We start from the raw sequence: 15,894 nt of genomic DNA, 5'->3' as shown, positions 1-15,894 counted from the left end.
AAACACAATGGGATATGTTCAGAAATAATATATTATTACTACATGTCTTTCTTTGCAAAGGATCTCCTGAAGCCTATGTTACCTAGCGGGACACTTAAACTGCTCTCCTGACAGATCCGTGCGACACCAGCAGGAACATTATTCTGTACTATATTAGTTTAAGTCTAAAGAGCAGCTGTGCAACAATACATGTAGCTCACATAACAGAAACTTCACCTGCGGCTCTGAAGACAGCACAGCACAGAGAAGAAAAGAAACCTAAACATTGTTAATGGTGTAAATGACTGCTACAAATTAACAGACAAGATGATGCTTACATGCATTATATTTCTGGTCCGAATTTTGGAATTAACCATTTCTGTTTCTGCACATTTTTTGAGATACACCTGGTATAAACATCAACAACTCATCACAGGCAGAAAATAACTCTGCCGACACTTGCTTGTCTTTTAGGCATGTGTAATGTCCTAAACATAAAATACTTGTCATACAAGATTGGAAATCTGTACATCTTGTTCCCTGTTGTCTTAATCTTTGTACTCTTTAGTGTAAACACACTCATGGCACCTGTCTTTAGTTCCATATCACCTTGAAGGTTAATATTTAACTAAACAGCAGTTCTGATGACACAGAATCAGATATTTTACCCACCTACCAATCACAAGTTAAAAACACAGCACTTGAAGCTGAATTTACAAGTGTTACAGGGAAGAGTACTCTAGTCAAACAGAAATATACCACCAGGTACTACAACTATAATTTGAAATTGGCAGGTGGGTCAAAGTTTTGATTCAATCAGGGCTGCACTGGAAAATACGAGGGTACTGTAAACAGCCAAATTGGTTGCCTCTTGTTTATACTTAATTAAAAAATGTACACCAGCTCCCACTAGCTCAAAATGTGAGTCAAGTGATTTATGGGGTTCAGTACTGGCACACTGGCTAACAGTGGGAATTGGCAGCTGACAACATACAGCCCAGGCTATTAAGTAAGAGTGAGTCTAACATGCAACAAGAAGCAGCTGTGTTTGACCAGAGCTATGAGGTTTCATAAGCATTGAAGCCTTTCTTCCTCACAAATGTCATTCTCTTCGTATGTAAAGATTAGCATCAAATATAGACAACCTCTCTTCATATTTATGAGATAATGTATATGTATATGTTGCCTTGACAGCATTCTATGCATGAGCCTATTAATATTTAATATTTCAGGGCTGTTTTGGGACCTACATAATATTAGGCAGGTGGTCATAATGTTATGGCTGATTGGTTTTTTCATTATGCATATTTCATACTTCATACATTTTTTCATACAATTATTTGATTTAGTTTATAATGTATAAACAAAAGACAAAACTCCTTTAAAATCAGACACAATACATCATACAGTCATTATATGAATCCATGTGAGTGGGACAGCCCTGAGTGATTTTGCACAGTGCTGGCTTAAAGATCAAAGAGCTCCTCTAAAACGTCAGTGCAATCACTGTTATACTCTCCATGTGAGACATAATAATGCAAGCTCCAAAGCCAGTTCATATAGGTATTGTGCATTTAATGTGTTTTTCTAGCTATATAGTACATCTTAAAAGACTGTTTAATAGTATTTTAAAATCTAATGCTGGTTTTCTCTTGTAAATGTGCTGCCAACTGCTGAATTTCATTAAAATGTAATTAAAATGGCCCCCACAGTCATGACTTTGTGACCACATCTCCTTTCTTTAATCACAACAATGATTTTATTAGCTTACTTAAAATATACAGTGTATGAACAACACAGGTACTAAACAATTCTCAGGGCAACCATGTGTGCTCAGTTTCATCAGACATCAATCATTTGGTCTGTGTGTAATGCTTAGGAAAATGGAAAATTCACATAAAATATCAGAAAACGCTTTTAATTATACATCCTTACGAAGTGTAGCAAATAGGAGCATGGGCCACTTTGTTACTTAGCCAGCTGTGTTATACATAGATTGTTAAGTAATATGAACTGTTAACTATGAAACAGTTTGAAAACACTTTGGAGACGGGAGTTTTTACTTATAGAAAAGGTTAAAAAGGTAAACGCATCAACGGATTTAAACTGTCAATTATATAACTTTAAGACTTGCAGACAAGACTTTGATATGCAATTGAAGATCATAGTGAAAGATTAAAAAGGCACTTTCAGTTATTGCAAGCTACTCCTCATCACAAAGCACCACTAAAACACACACACAGAAAATAAAAAGCTAAAATCTTATGTCAATGCATAACACTCTCTTCAATATTATAGTTATTCTTTCCTAAAAAGTCAAGTCGGTCATTTAAATGTTCCCTCGTTGTACATCATCAAGGTGTGAAAAGACAGTTGTGCGTTATGGCTTGTGTCACAGCCTTTTTTTCTTTCCTTTTCACAGGTTTATCAATACATGCATGAAACGATAACTGTGAATGGCTGTCCAGAATACCAAGCTCGCGCTACAGCAAAGGTAGGCACTTCCACGTGAAGAATTGCCATGCTGTCCATGGTGTATTGTAATTGACTGCACGTGTGTGTTTCAGGTGTTGCACGTTTGTGCTCAGTAAGAACATTTAGACAGCAGTGGCAGCCCAGAATGTAACCAGTGCTGCTAATCCACAGGAAAAGAGCTATAATAACTCCCCCCAAAATCAGGCTTTGTGCTTTCACATCCTGCAGTATTGTCACAGAGTGTTGTCAGTGAGGATTCTGTTGATACAGAGCAAAATGCATTTATGAATTATGTTCAGGACTTTTCTGTTGATCAATGTGATCACAAAGTCTAAAAAAACAGATTCACTGAGACCGATAGAATGATTCATAGTTCTGTCTTGGTCGACAATGTGTTTAGTATAGTTTATTGTGTCTCTGATGGTACTGTGACATTTGCAGTCGCAGTATTTCAGCATGTCATTCCTCAAGTTTTTCCCCATTTAAACTGTAGCTGTTGACCAGGGGAGAAAGTGGATGGGAGAAATCAAATTGCAGGTGTGATGTCACTCTGTTTCAATTTGTGGGTGAAGTGGCTACAGAATCTCAAGTTCTGCTCAACAGGAAAGGAAATAAAAGGATGCCTGTTGCCACTGCTGCATCTGGCAGAATTTGAATCATACTGATTTTATACAAAGCATTGTCAACAGACACTATACTGGCAGCTTGAGCTTGAAATACAGCTTAGAAGTAACATGAAAAGTCATACTTGCACATTTCCACAGAATTATTGAATACATATAAAGAACACTGCATGACAGGGAATATTTGAAATTAAAGACGAGAGAAAAAGTTATTAATAAATAATAATAATAATATTTATAGCTACTGTTGTATATTACATTTCCACATGAAAATAAAGAAAATGTAATATCAAATATAAATGTAAATATTTTCATGCTTTTCTAGATACGCCTGCTTAACATTTCAAGGTAATCTTATTGTATAGCTGCCTTCAAATGCTAACCTACACAAGAGATGAGTAAAGTAGTATTGTGAATTACTTTCAGGTAGTCAGAAATGCCTTGGCACTCTTCCGGCCGGAAAGCTTTTGAAATATTATGACCATGTGTTATCCTCTTAATGCATATTAATCATAGCCACCTGCTTCAGAGTAATTAGCATTGACCAAACAATGCATGTAGAAATACTTTTAGACTCATGGGGATACAAATTAAGCTGTGGAGGCATCAAAGAAGGTAGTGTGCTGCTTTTAAGCTTCAATACTCTGGAGAATATTATCCCAAACTCATTATTCAATGGTGTCTTTCTTTTCCATGTTGAAAGTCATGTCACTGGCATGGTGTCTTCCTGTTTATCCCTACATATTCTCTACACAAGGAGAAAATGTGTGCAGCTGTATGCAGGATGGGCTTGTTGTATTTTTTATTTTTATCTGTATCACATACATGGAAAGTATCATTAATAAAATGTAAATGAATTTCAATGTGTTCCATTTTGTCTCACTTTAGTACAGGACTGCACACAAGCAATAAGGCCAAACACATCCAAAACGTTGAGATTAAATCTACATTTTCTTCATGCACTCTCAGTTTTAAATAACCATTTACACATTAAACCTAAGAGGAAATCTCACAGCTCAGAGTTGAGTTGCCACACTCCATAGCAAGAGAAAACATGTATAACCAGAGTGAAAGGGGAAAAAAAAAACACAGTAACATGTTTTATGAGGTAATCGCAGTTGCAGTGGTCTGACATTTGCTCTTTAGAGGAGACGGCAGCTATGAAACACTTACCTGATTCAAGTCATGGGGATGAAATAAATGAACGTGTGATCTGTCAATCTTTCAAACACTGGAATGATTAAAAGCGGATTACTATAATGAGATGTGTATTCAAGGTATGGAGAGATGTATCCAAACACACTTCAGAGCCACTTGAAGTTCATTAGTTATTTCCTGTACTGTGTATAAATTGAATTACTCTTATAAAAGTTTTGGTTGAATGTGAACAAATGTTGGTTTTGTTTGCTTTGTTTATCACCAATAATGTTATACTTATGAAGGGGTGACCAAAGTGTATTGTAGCATGTGTAATCTTAATGAGTATACAGGAAAAAGTGATTAGTTAACTATTGAGGAAGAGAAATAACTCCTAAGATTATGAGACCTGATTTTATTTCATAAATTATTTTCTTTTTCTTTTTTTTTTCCAGATCAATAAACAGTTATTTATGAGATTGTCGGTACCTATGGTAACATAATAGTTTAACAAAAGCAAGTAACTAAATAAATTAAATAAATAAACATCAACTAGCATAGGTTTTAGGCATTATGTATTCTCCTTTATCATTTATAACAATCAGAATACACTAGTGATGGTCAACATCTTATTCATTGGACATAGCTTTGTGTATATTAAGCAACTTCCCTCATCATTACGACCAGCTTTTTAAATATATTGTCATTGATCAAACTGGTCAATTGTATCTACTGAAAAGACTCAGCTTATAATGTTTTAATGTCTGTGGCTGTTTGTTTTGTTTTGCTATATTTCTGGCTTGCTGAGACTGACATATTTTTTATCAAAGAAATGGAGACAGTCTTGACAGAATAACAGCTGTGACGATATTTCAGTGCACTGCACAGAACAGCTGTCCCTCAGTGTTCGTCTTGTGTGATTTTCAGACTTTGCTAACGACCTATATATGATACTGAATACTCTATAGCAGGGGTTCTCAAAGTGCAGCCCAGGGGCCAAATGCGGCCGTCGAGGATGTTTGGTGCGGTCCCCCAAAGCCAACCTTCAACCACCCCTTTCTGAACCTATACTATATTTTGTACAGTTTCTGAACATTTTCTGTTACAAATAGCACATGTAATTTGGGGGAAAATAATAAAACAACAATTAAAAAGGTATGAATTGGGACATTTTGTTTTCATCGGTGGTTCATTTTCTACTGCAGTCCCCCCATCCCATGCACCCTCTGGAAATTGGCCCTCCATCACCAGACATTGGGAACCCCTGATCTATAGCGAGCTGCAGCAGACATTTATGTAATTTCAAGCATATTACCAGACATTACTAAGTCAATTTTATATACCACAATCCATGAAAAATAACTGTGAAAAGAAACCAAGAAAGTTATTTTTGAAATTCAAGGAAATCAAAGCACAGATCACAAAAGAAGCTTAGCAGCTGCTCCAGGCCAAAAATAACATACGGTAGGACAGATTTTAGGATTATTTGGGGGATTTATTTTTAAGAAAGCCCATACAAATGCTTTGTGGACATCTATTGAAGTCCAGGTATCTCGGTTAGCCAAATTAATGCCTGTTAAAGAATAAACGAATATTATGAGGAAAGAGCTGGCATACATAATTTCCTTCTATGGAGGTTCCTGTGGCATCTGTGTTGTCAAAATAATCAGGCTGCTTTGTCCTGTGAGAAGACCTATTCATAATCATAGGTACATTTCAAACCTCAAATTCCTGTCATGTTAACAGGCTACACAGTTACAGTTGAGCTTCCTTCTTATTTTTGTATCAAACACAACTTTTCGGGGCATATTTAGATTTTTCACAAATCCAGACCCGTTTTCCAACTGTTAAAAATGTATCTGATACCCTGACATGCAGAGAGATATGTGCCCTGAAGGTGTAATGAAAGCAGGCAGATTGTTCAAGACTCAACCTTCAAACACCTGAGCCACAGCTCTAATGAGCAACAAAGTCAATAGACCAAAAGACCGGTCTCCAGGCATTGAAAATTCGACACCAGGGAAAGACCCAGGGAAACAAATGGAAACTGAGGTTGAACAGAAAACAGGATATTTCTTCACAGAGTTGGTGCAGTCTGGGACAAACTCCTGTGAATCTTGAATCACTAAGTTACCAGCTACCAAACCAGCATGAGTGGCACTCGCTCATTTGTAACTTCACTTATGCTCTTAAGCACACTGTTGTATTGCTGGGGATTTATTGTCGCTGATCTACACAATAAACCCTGTGGCACATGGGTTTGCCAAACTCTCCCCCAGTATTCACTCAGCACGTCCCACTGCTCTGTTGACAGCCAGAGGTCAAAAATGACACATCTTGCTCCTGACAGTAATACAACAAATTCCCATAAAGTTTCTCGGCAGTGATCAGTGAGCGCAGAACAAGAACTGAGATTTGAACCCAAGGCACCAGCGAGGCAAGCAAGCGTGTTCCTCCAATTATACAAGGGTCAGACTCAGGATTTGGAGTGACAAGCTCATTTGTTCACAGGGCTTTGTTGCCTGTTGCCGCACTACAGCGATGGGTTATAAATTGTAAAGGGTCATCTTCCCTTCCACGTGGGCACAGTTATCTACAATCAAGCAATGTGCAATGAAACATTTAGTTAAAGAGTGACATTAGAATTTTGACAAGGGTTTCTAAATCAAATATTACTCTGAAACATGTATCAGATCAATATCTCAAGATAGCTAGTGAACATCTGTGCTTGCTTTGTGGATGTCCCTTCTCGAATATCTGGGATAGTTAGCAAACTTGTGAAATTTGCAGATGATACTAAAATAGGTGGCTCAGCAGATACAACCTCAGCAGCACAGGTTATTCAAAGGGATTTAGATAATATTCAGTTGTGGGCCGACAACTGGCAGATGAAATTCAATGTGGACAAGTGCAAGGTATTACATGCAGGTAACAAAAAAGTCCACTATAATTACACCATGGGAGGAATAGAACTAGATGAAGTAACACATGAGAAAGACCTAGGAGTCTACATGGACTCCTCACTCTCCCCATCCAAACAATGTGGGGAAGCAATAAAAAAAGGCAAACAGGATGTTAGGGTATATTGTCAAAAGTGTAGAATTGAGTACAAGGGCAGTGATGTCCAGACTGTACAATGCGCTAGTTAGAGCTCATCTGGATACTGTGGACAGTTCTGGGCTCCACACTTCAAGAAGGATATCGCTGCTCTAGAGGCAGTTCAGAGGCGAGCAACCAGACTTATTCCAGGTCTGAAGGGAATGTCCTACTGAGAGACTGAGGGACTGAACCTTCTCACCCTGGAACAGAGGAGACTACGTGGGGACTTGATTCAAGTCTTCAAAATCATGAAAGGCATCGACCACATCAAACCAGAGGATCTTTTCCAGATCAGCAGGGACACACGCACCCGGGGACACAAATGGAAATTGGGCTTCAAGGCATTCAAGACAGAAAACAGGAGACACTTCTTCACACAGAGAGTCGTCACAATCTGGAACAAACTCCCCAGCGATGTGGTTGAAACTGAAAACTTGGGAACATTTAAAAATAGACTGGATAGGATCCTTGGATCACTCAGTTATTAATGGACCCCAAACGAGCACGATGGGTCGAATGGCCTCCTCTCGTTTGTAAACTTTCTTATGTTCTTATGTAAGGAAATAGCATGTACTGCTGCAAGTACTCAGCTCCCAGCTCCATGTGGCCCTAACAGTTTTTATTTTATTTCCTCATAGGCTACAGTGGCCGCTTTTGCAGCCAGTGAAGGCCATTCACACCCACGGGTGGTGGAGTTGCCCAAGACCGAGGAAGGCCTGGGCTTCAATGTGATGGGAGGGAAGGAGCAAAATTCACCAATCTACATCTCACGCATCATCCCAGGGGGAGTGGCCGAGAGGCACGGTGGGCTGAAGCGAGGAGATCAGCTACTGTCTGTCAATGGAGTGGTAGGTCTATTCAATTTCTTGTTTTAAATTGCAGGGGAATTCTAAAATCTTAATGACTGTTGTTGTCATTTTTTTCTGTTTGACCTTTTCTTTGAATCACATGAGGTACAAATGATTTGTCTTATGGAAGTGGAAGTGGAAAACAAAATGAAAATGTTCAGAAACAAAAGAAATGCCAATGAATGCTGATGGTACAGTTAGGTAATGACCTTCCTCAAGGCCTGTTTTTACAGCTTTGATATTTATACTGCATTTAAAACCTAATTATGCTTGGCAAAAACATATTATTACTCTCATGAGGGACAAATGTCAACTCTGTTCACAACTCATCACTCAAACTGTCTGAAATCGAACACTTCCAGAATAATGCTGTTTGGATAGATTTTACAAAGACAGAAATACTAATACAAATGAAATTGTGGTAGCGCAATCATCCATGAAAACACAAATATTAGGAGAAAAGATGCCTGAAAAAATCTAGTTTAGCTTTTACCGTTCAAATTATTTTACTCAGAACTGCAAATAAGCATGAGTATACTGAAAAAAAATCTATGTTTGTGTAAAAATGACTTTCTCTGATACTGAACACATACGCGGAAATGGAAGCTATTATAAAAACAATTAGGCCTATATGATGTTGTGTCCAAGAGTCATGATTTGTAATGGATAATTCAAACCAGAATTAAACATTTCCCATTGTATGTCCAGTAATAATGAGAAATAGGTTTATGAAGGATTGTGTTGCATATGAATTATGTTTGGAATGTAGTGTGTTATAATTTCACTAATGAGACTTCATCAGAAAGCCCTCATTACGCCTTACGTTTAAATAAGATGAAAAGCAATGCAAGTCTAATTCAGTGTTGCATGCCATTCTAATTATAATATATTAATTGTACAACCATGCATACAAAAACAACACCATTATGCAACTGCAGTGCTGTTATTCATCATAGGTTAAAAAGTAATGCTAAAGGTTTCATGAAGGTCATCTATTCACCTGGCTACACATAATGCTATGAGCTAAATTAACGGTCTTTTGAGTACTATCAAGCTACAGTGACAGACAGCTTGTAGCTTATAAAAGTACATTTTCCATAAAGGTAGATTACAGTCACTCTCCATATTGTTTCACAGATATTATTATAATAGTGGAACCCGATACGATTTAAAAAATAAAAATTACAAAAGTGCATAATCTGCATGAGCATAATACATTAAAAAACAGTACTTAGATCACTCATTTTGTTATACACGCACACACATCTTTAATTAATTCTGTATACGGTGCAAATCCTTATGCACAGTTATCACACTCTCAAATGGTGCAGGAGCAATCATTTATTTAATTAGTGTAGCCCAGTCAGAAAATAATCTTCCCTCGGTTGTCCTTCGGAGTAATGAAAACATTGGAATACATACAACAGGGCTTTGTATTTTCAGCATTTATATATGCTGTCCCTACTTGCTTTTGAAGCTGCAATTACTATTGTTAATCTCTGTGCACTTATTTACAATTTCTTGCAATTAGATGGACAGTTATTCAAACTGCAATCAGGTCCTACAAGATAATGCACTTGTTATTTTCAATCTGTAAAGCACTCTGAGACTTCCCTGTGGAGGGCGCTATACTAATTTAAAATTGACTGATCAATTGACTTAATTAAGTGAGCGTGCATCACAACGTTCTTTGAGTGAAAACGAAACAAAATCAACAAAACTAATTTCCTAGTTAATTACGCTCACTGATGTTGCTCTGTAATTCCTGTTTCTTAAAGATATTGATGGTGTGAGGATTTATCTGTTTATACTGGTGTCTAGTCTGCTGATTTAAAATTAAGGTTGATCCGAGAGTGGAGAAAGAAGAGGCAACATTCATTACAGGCTGAAATAGATGCCTATGAAAACTTGAATGATAGATAACTTGTTTCAATTAGCCCTGACCTGACCTCTTCAAGTCCTAATACAGTGTCAGATTAAGAACAATAGAGGCAAATATGAGGATTAAACGAGAGGGGGCTACAACATCTTGACTAGTGATCTAGTTCCCTTTCCCTGCCCGTAGACACAAGCCAAATCTTCTGAATATTGGTGACTCTGCTTGCCCTTTTGAATTGGCCAAGATCCAAATGGTCAATATCCAGAGACTGGTGTGTCAACGAAGGTCCGAGAGTATTGATTCCTGGTTTGTCTGCTTGCTCTGCCCGTTTCTTGGCTGCTTCCAGAGCGTGGAAGGGGAGCACCATGAGAAGGCGGTGGAGCTGCTGAAGGCGGCCAAGGAGAGCGTGAAGCTGGTGGTGCGCTACACCCCCAAGGTCCTGGAGGAGATGGAGGCGCGCTTCGAGAAGCTGCGGACGGCACGGCGCCGACAGCAACAGCAGCTCCTACTGCAGCAGCAGCAGCAGCAGCAACAGCAGCAGCAGCAGACACAGCAGGCTCAGCAAAACCATATGTCGTAGGTGAGGCTTTTCATTGCTTTCACCCCGTAAGCAGGGCGAGGACCTCGGAGCAGCTACCCTCGACCGCAACCCTGGAACACGAAGGCCATCACGGTAGGCCCGCGCGGTTGGGAAATCATTGGCTGCGACCATCTGAGGGTGCAGACCCTGCCTCACCTCTGACTGACAGCTGTAGCTAAAGGATTACAGAGACGGATTTCATATTCACTGTAGATGTCCGTGGGTAATTGTGAGTAACTGCAGACCCACGAGACTGCAGCCTAGTGAATGTAAAGCAAGCATTTGAGTATTGAACAGGAGAAAAAATCAGTGAATAATTGCTTCTTTTAAAGAGCCAGCAGTATATTAATGTAGCATTTCAGTTCCTCATGTTTTGCTGCAGTGCTTTATGTAATATCATCTTCTTTTCCATAATTATTTTGTATTTATTGAAGAGTTTATTCCGAGGATATATTGCTTTAGGGATTTACAAGAGAATAATCTGATTGAGGGGTTCTCTGACCTTATAATCTTTGTTAGTGGTTTATAAAAATTCTAACTTCAAGGAATTGTCATTTTTAACTCCATGAAGACCACATACACGTATATACACACAGGGACTAGCTCATATCTAATTCATAGTATTTCAAATGTCTTTTTCTGATGTGGTGGTCAGTTCACAAACAAAAATATATACTGGATTTGTTTCTCAGCTGTTTCTCAGAGGTAAGAAGATGTCAGGGCAACATCATAGTTTTGTTATTTTTTTCCCAGTTTTGTTTGAATGTTAGCACCGATCCTCTGTTGCTACTGTGTATCGGTTCATTAAGCATCATTACAGTCTAAGACAATCTAAGAGTCATTCTCTTAAAGTAATTTGTGCAGAAGCAGAGTTTACATAACATTCAGAAGTCATGTTTAATTGGCCAGACGAAAATGGCATTCCGATTGCAGGAAAAGTACAGCATTATGTACTACTCTGTATAGCGTGTACAGTGAGGGAAAAAAGTATTTGATCCCCTAATGATTTTGTACGTTTGCCCACTGAGAAAGAAATGATCAGTCTATAATTTTAATGGTAGGTGTATTTTAACAGTGAGAGACAGAATAACAAAAAAAAAATCCAGAAAAACGCATTTCAAAAAAGTTATAAATTGATTTGCATGTTAATGAGGGAAATAAGTATTTGACCCCCTATCAATCAGCAAGATTTCTGGCTCCCAGGTGTCTTTTATACAGGTAATGAGCTGAGATTAGGAGCACTCTCTTAAAGGGAGTGCTCCTAATCTCAGCTCGTTACCTGTATAAAAGACACCTGTCCACAGAAGCAATCAATCAATCAGATTCCAAACTCTCCACCATGGCCAAGACCAAAGAGCTGTCCAAGGATGTCAGGGACAAGATTGTAGACCTACACAAGGCTGGAATGGGCTACAAGACCATCGCCAAGCAGCTTGGTGAGAAGTTGACAACAGTTGGTGCGATTATTCGCAAATGGAAGAAACACAAAATAAGTGTCAGTCTCCCTCGGTCTGGGGCTCCATGCAAGATCTCAACTCGTGGAGTTTCAATGATCATGAGAACGGTGAGGAATCAGCCCAGAACTACACGGGAGGATCTTGTTCATGATCTCAAGGCAGCTGGGACCATAGTCACCAAGAAAACAATTGGTAACACACTACGCCGTGAAGGACTGAAATCCTGCAGCGCCCGCAAGGTCCACCTGCTCAAGAAAGCACATGTACAGGCCCGTCTGAAGATTGCCAATGAACATCTGAATGATTCAGAGGAGAACTGGGTGAAAGTGTTGTGGTCAGATGAGACCAAATTCGAGCTCTTTGGCATCAACTCAACTCGCCGTGTTTGGAGGAGGAGGAATGACCCCAAGAACACCATCCCCACCGTCAAACATGGAGAAGGAAACATTATCCTTTGGAGGTGTTTTTCTGCTAAGGGGACAGGACAACTGCACCGCATCAAAGGGACGATGGACGGGGCCATGTACCATCAAATCTTGGGTGAGAACCTCCTTCCCTCAGCCAGGGCATTGAAAATGGGTCGTGGATGGGTATTCCAGCATGACAATGACCCAAAACACACAGCCAAGGCAACAAAGGAGTGGCTCAAGAAGAAGCACATTAAGGTCCTGGAGTGGCCTAGCCAGTCTCCAGACCTTAATCCCATAGAAAATCTGTGGAGGGAGCTGAAGGTTCGAGTTGCCATACGTCAGCCTCGAAACCTTAATGACTTGGAGAGGATCTGCAAAGAGGAGTGGGACAAAATCCCTCCTGAGATGTGTGCAAACCTGGTGGCCAACTACAAGAAACGTCTGACCTCTGTGATTGCCAACAAGGGTTTTGCCACCAAGTACTAAGTCGAAGGGGTCAAATACTTATTTCCCTCATTAACATGCAAATCAATGTATAACTTTTTTGAAATGCGTTTTTCTGGATTTTTTTGTTGTTATTCTGTCTCTCACTGTTAAAATACACCTACCATTAAAATTATAGACTGATCATTTCTTTGTCAGTGGGCAAACATACAAAATCAGCAGGGGATCAAATACTTTTTTCCTCCACTGTATGTGTACATACGTGTAACTGAGGCACAACATACGTTTATTTCACATCAGTTAGTAGCAGTGAGTAGGGATTGAACCAAGGTCATCTGATGTCAAGGCAGGCATGCTGTCTACAGAGCAAAGTATCACACAGCCCTGGTTTATTTTCTCAGTGCCCAGAGTGTTTAGGGCAGGAGCTGCAGTATAAAACTTTCCTGGCCTGAAATTAAACATGACATCTTCTTCCGTGTTTATCGTTCTACAATTTAAATTCCAATGAAAATGTCTGCGTGGGTTTTCTCTCGGTGCTCCAGCTTCCTCCCACTTCCCGAACACACACTGCAGAGGTTGATTGGCTACTTTGAATCGTTCTGTAGTCGTGTGCGTGTGTGTGTGCATGCTGCCCTGCAATGGCCTGTTCAGGGTTTAACCTGCAGTGCCCGCTGGGATGGATGGATGAAAATGTATTTTGTCACTGTTGTTCAAACAGCAGCTGCAGTCACATCTGATTTGGCAAAAGGTTTTTTGAGTAGTTTTTCTCTGAATCTGACGAAGTAATATCTAATGAATAGTACTGTGTGGTGACACTAATTAAACACACATATTGGGTTAAGTTTCCCTCATACAAAGCTCCTCATACTTCATAGCTTTATGTACTGTATTATTTTGTAATTAAAATTCCAGATGGGCATGTTAATTTATATGATATCAACACACTAATGAGGTGCTTTTGCCTAAAGTTAATTGGATTTCTTTTTTGAGGTGTTTTGTGACAGATGCTCATATATAATTGTTATACGTTGCTCTCAGATATTGTCTATTTTCTTTTTACAGTTTTTTTCATAAGAAGAAAAACTAGAAGACACTGAACAGACATTTTTGCAAGTTCTTCATCATTTGCAGCAGAACCAGTGAAAGTACCAACAGGAAGATTGTTGTGTATGAGTCTGTTTCACTCACCTACTGTGTAACTATAGTTTTTGAGATGTGAAAAGAAAAATCAACCTAAAATGTATGCATTGGTGCTGTAAAAATTACCCATTGAAAATACATACAATATATATAACATAGACAAAGCAGAATGGCACTGAACATTACCCGTGTCGAGTAACTACTTCTCAATAACACACGGAATCACTAACTTTTTCCACAAAGGATGCTACCTTTTGTATATGTTTGTGTAATTTCATAGTTCATGTTTCTGAAATGTAATGTCTGTTTTTGTCAGGGTTTCTATATTGTTTGTTTTAAGATTATTTTTAAAGTGCATTTTTGATGTATGTGTCTTAAAAAAAATGTGAATGGACCTTTATCTTCAGTGTGTAGCATTTGTCCCTAACTTGGATAAATGCAGGCTTTTTTTTTACCTGATGTAGCAAACAAATCTATTATTGACAAAATCAGATTTTCTATCTTAAACTCTAATTTAAATGGCAAAGTTTATTTGATATAATGTATAATTATTATATTAAAACGTTATTATAACTAGCATATATGTTTTTCTTTGTTGATACCCTTGGGGATTGTACATGTATGGATGCAAAATGCACATGCTTTGCAGAACATGATACATACAAACCTTTTTCCGTTTCAAAATTACAAAACTGAAATGTGACTATAGGTTTATTAGTCATAAACATTTGATATTGGAGTCGTTTCCTTGATGTTGTTCGTGGATCTCAGTTATGGTTTGCAACAGTTATTAAATTGCTCCTGTTTGCAAAAGGTGTGTAAAGTTTGTCCATGACTATATTTAATAAATCAAGGTAACACTGTCCTTTTAAAAGCAACCCACCCTAATATTTATTAATGCCATCACAGCACATTTTGATTGACAATTAGGAGTTAAAGGTGTAGTGTAGCATACATTGAGTTCCTGTGAGTGCAGTATTTGTGAGCCAGAGGAGGAGTATAAATAAGTAGAAAACTATGTATAAAACAAAGCATCAACTGCAAGAAATATTTTTTTAATTCTTTTTGTATCTTTATCATTTGAAGTTCATTCTTTGAGAGTTCTTAATCACATTAAGTGTAATTAGTGTCAAATTGTGTTAAAATTGTGTCCACAAAGCTTGACTATATTGTAGAGATGTATTCATTTGTATATAGTACTGGAGTGGCCCCAACATGTATAACTGCAGTAGAATTTAAAACAAGCTCAGCTGTCCCTTGAATTTGAACTTAGGGACATGGAAATCTAATAAGAAACCGCTGCACTTCTGCATTTGATTATTACAGTTTGATTTTTAAATAATTATTCAATGTGTGTTATTGAATTTGACATTCCCCCCACAGTGCATTCATGAGATAAATTAAAGACGAGGGAAACAGGACTTATTATGCCCAATGGCACTTTTACAATATAATTGGGAACATCTTAATTTAGGGGTCTATCACAAATTTTGAAATATATTGAATTGGATAGCTTGAGTCATTGTGTTACAAGAATTACAAGGACATTTGTTTTAAGCAGCAGTTTTAAGGTATGACATAAAGGAGTGTTTCCTTAAAAAAATGCAACCAAACAAATGTTTATGCTTTCTACAGGGCTTTATTTTTTCAGTTTCTTAGAAAATCACTTAGGCTATTTAATCTTAAGTAGTCAGAGATTTTCTTGTAGTTTTCCTTTGAAAAAAGCTTTTTATTGGGTGCAATAAAGGAGCTGTTCAATGACATTAATTGATAGTGTGCTATTGGGAGGGTCAATTTTAAATACCGTTGAAAGATTAAACTCT

The 15,894-nt window shown here is 38.2% G+C and overlaps 1 protein-coding gene across 2 annotated transcripts in view; it reads left to right on the top strand.

The window, feature by feature from the left end:
• The window catches only part of lin7a (lin-7 homolog A (C. elegans)), a 28,421-nt gene extending 13,537 nt beyond the window's left edge, over positions 1–14,884 (top strand). Inside the window, exons 3-6 of one of the 2 annotated variants that reach the window (XM_066724356.1) lie at positions 2,402–2,473; positions 7,952–8,161; positions 10,387–10,616; positions 13,994–14,884. In XM_066724356.1, coding sequence (XP_066580453.1) covers positions 2,402–2,473; positions 7,952–8,161; positions 10,387–10,616; positions 13,994–14,018 — 537 coding nt within the window. In that variant the 3' untranslated portion in view covers positions 14,019–14,884. Of the gene's footprint in view, positions 1–2,401; positions 2,474–7,951; positions 8,162–10,386; positions 10,621–13,993 lie in introns of both variants that reach the window. The other variant, XM_066724357.1, reaches the window with a different exon arrangement.
• Positions 14,885–15,894: the final 1,010 nt, after the last annotated feature.

Source organism: Amia ocellicauda, chromosome 15 (genome assembly GCF_036373705.1).
Source record: "Amia ocellicauda isolate fAmiCal2 chromosome 15, fAmiCal2.hap1, whole genome shotgun sequence".
Taxonomy (NCBI): Eukaryota; Metazoa; Chordata; class Actinopteri; order Amiiformes; family Amiidae; genus Amia; species Amia ocellicauda.
The sequence above is the reverse complement of the archived record's forward strand: the minus strand, read 5'-3'. Positions and strand labels throughout refer to the sequence as shown.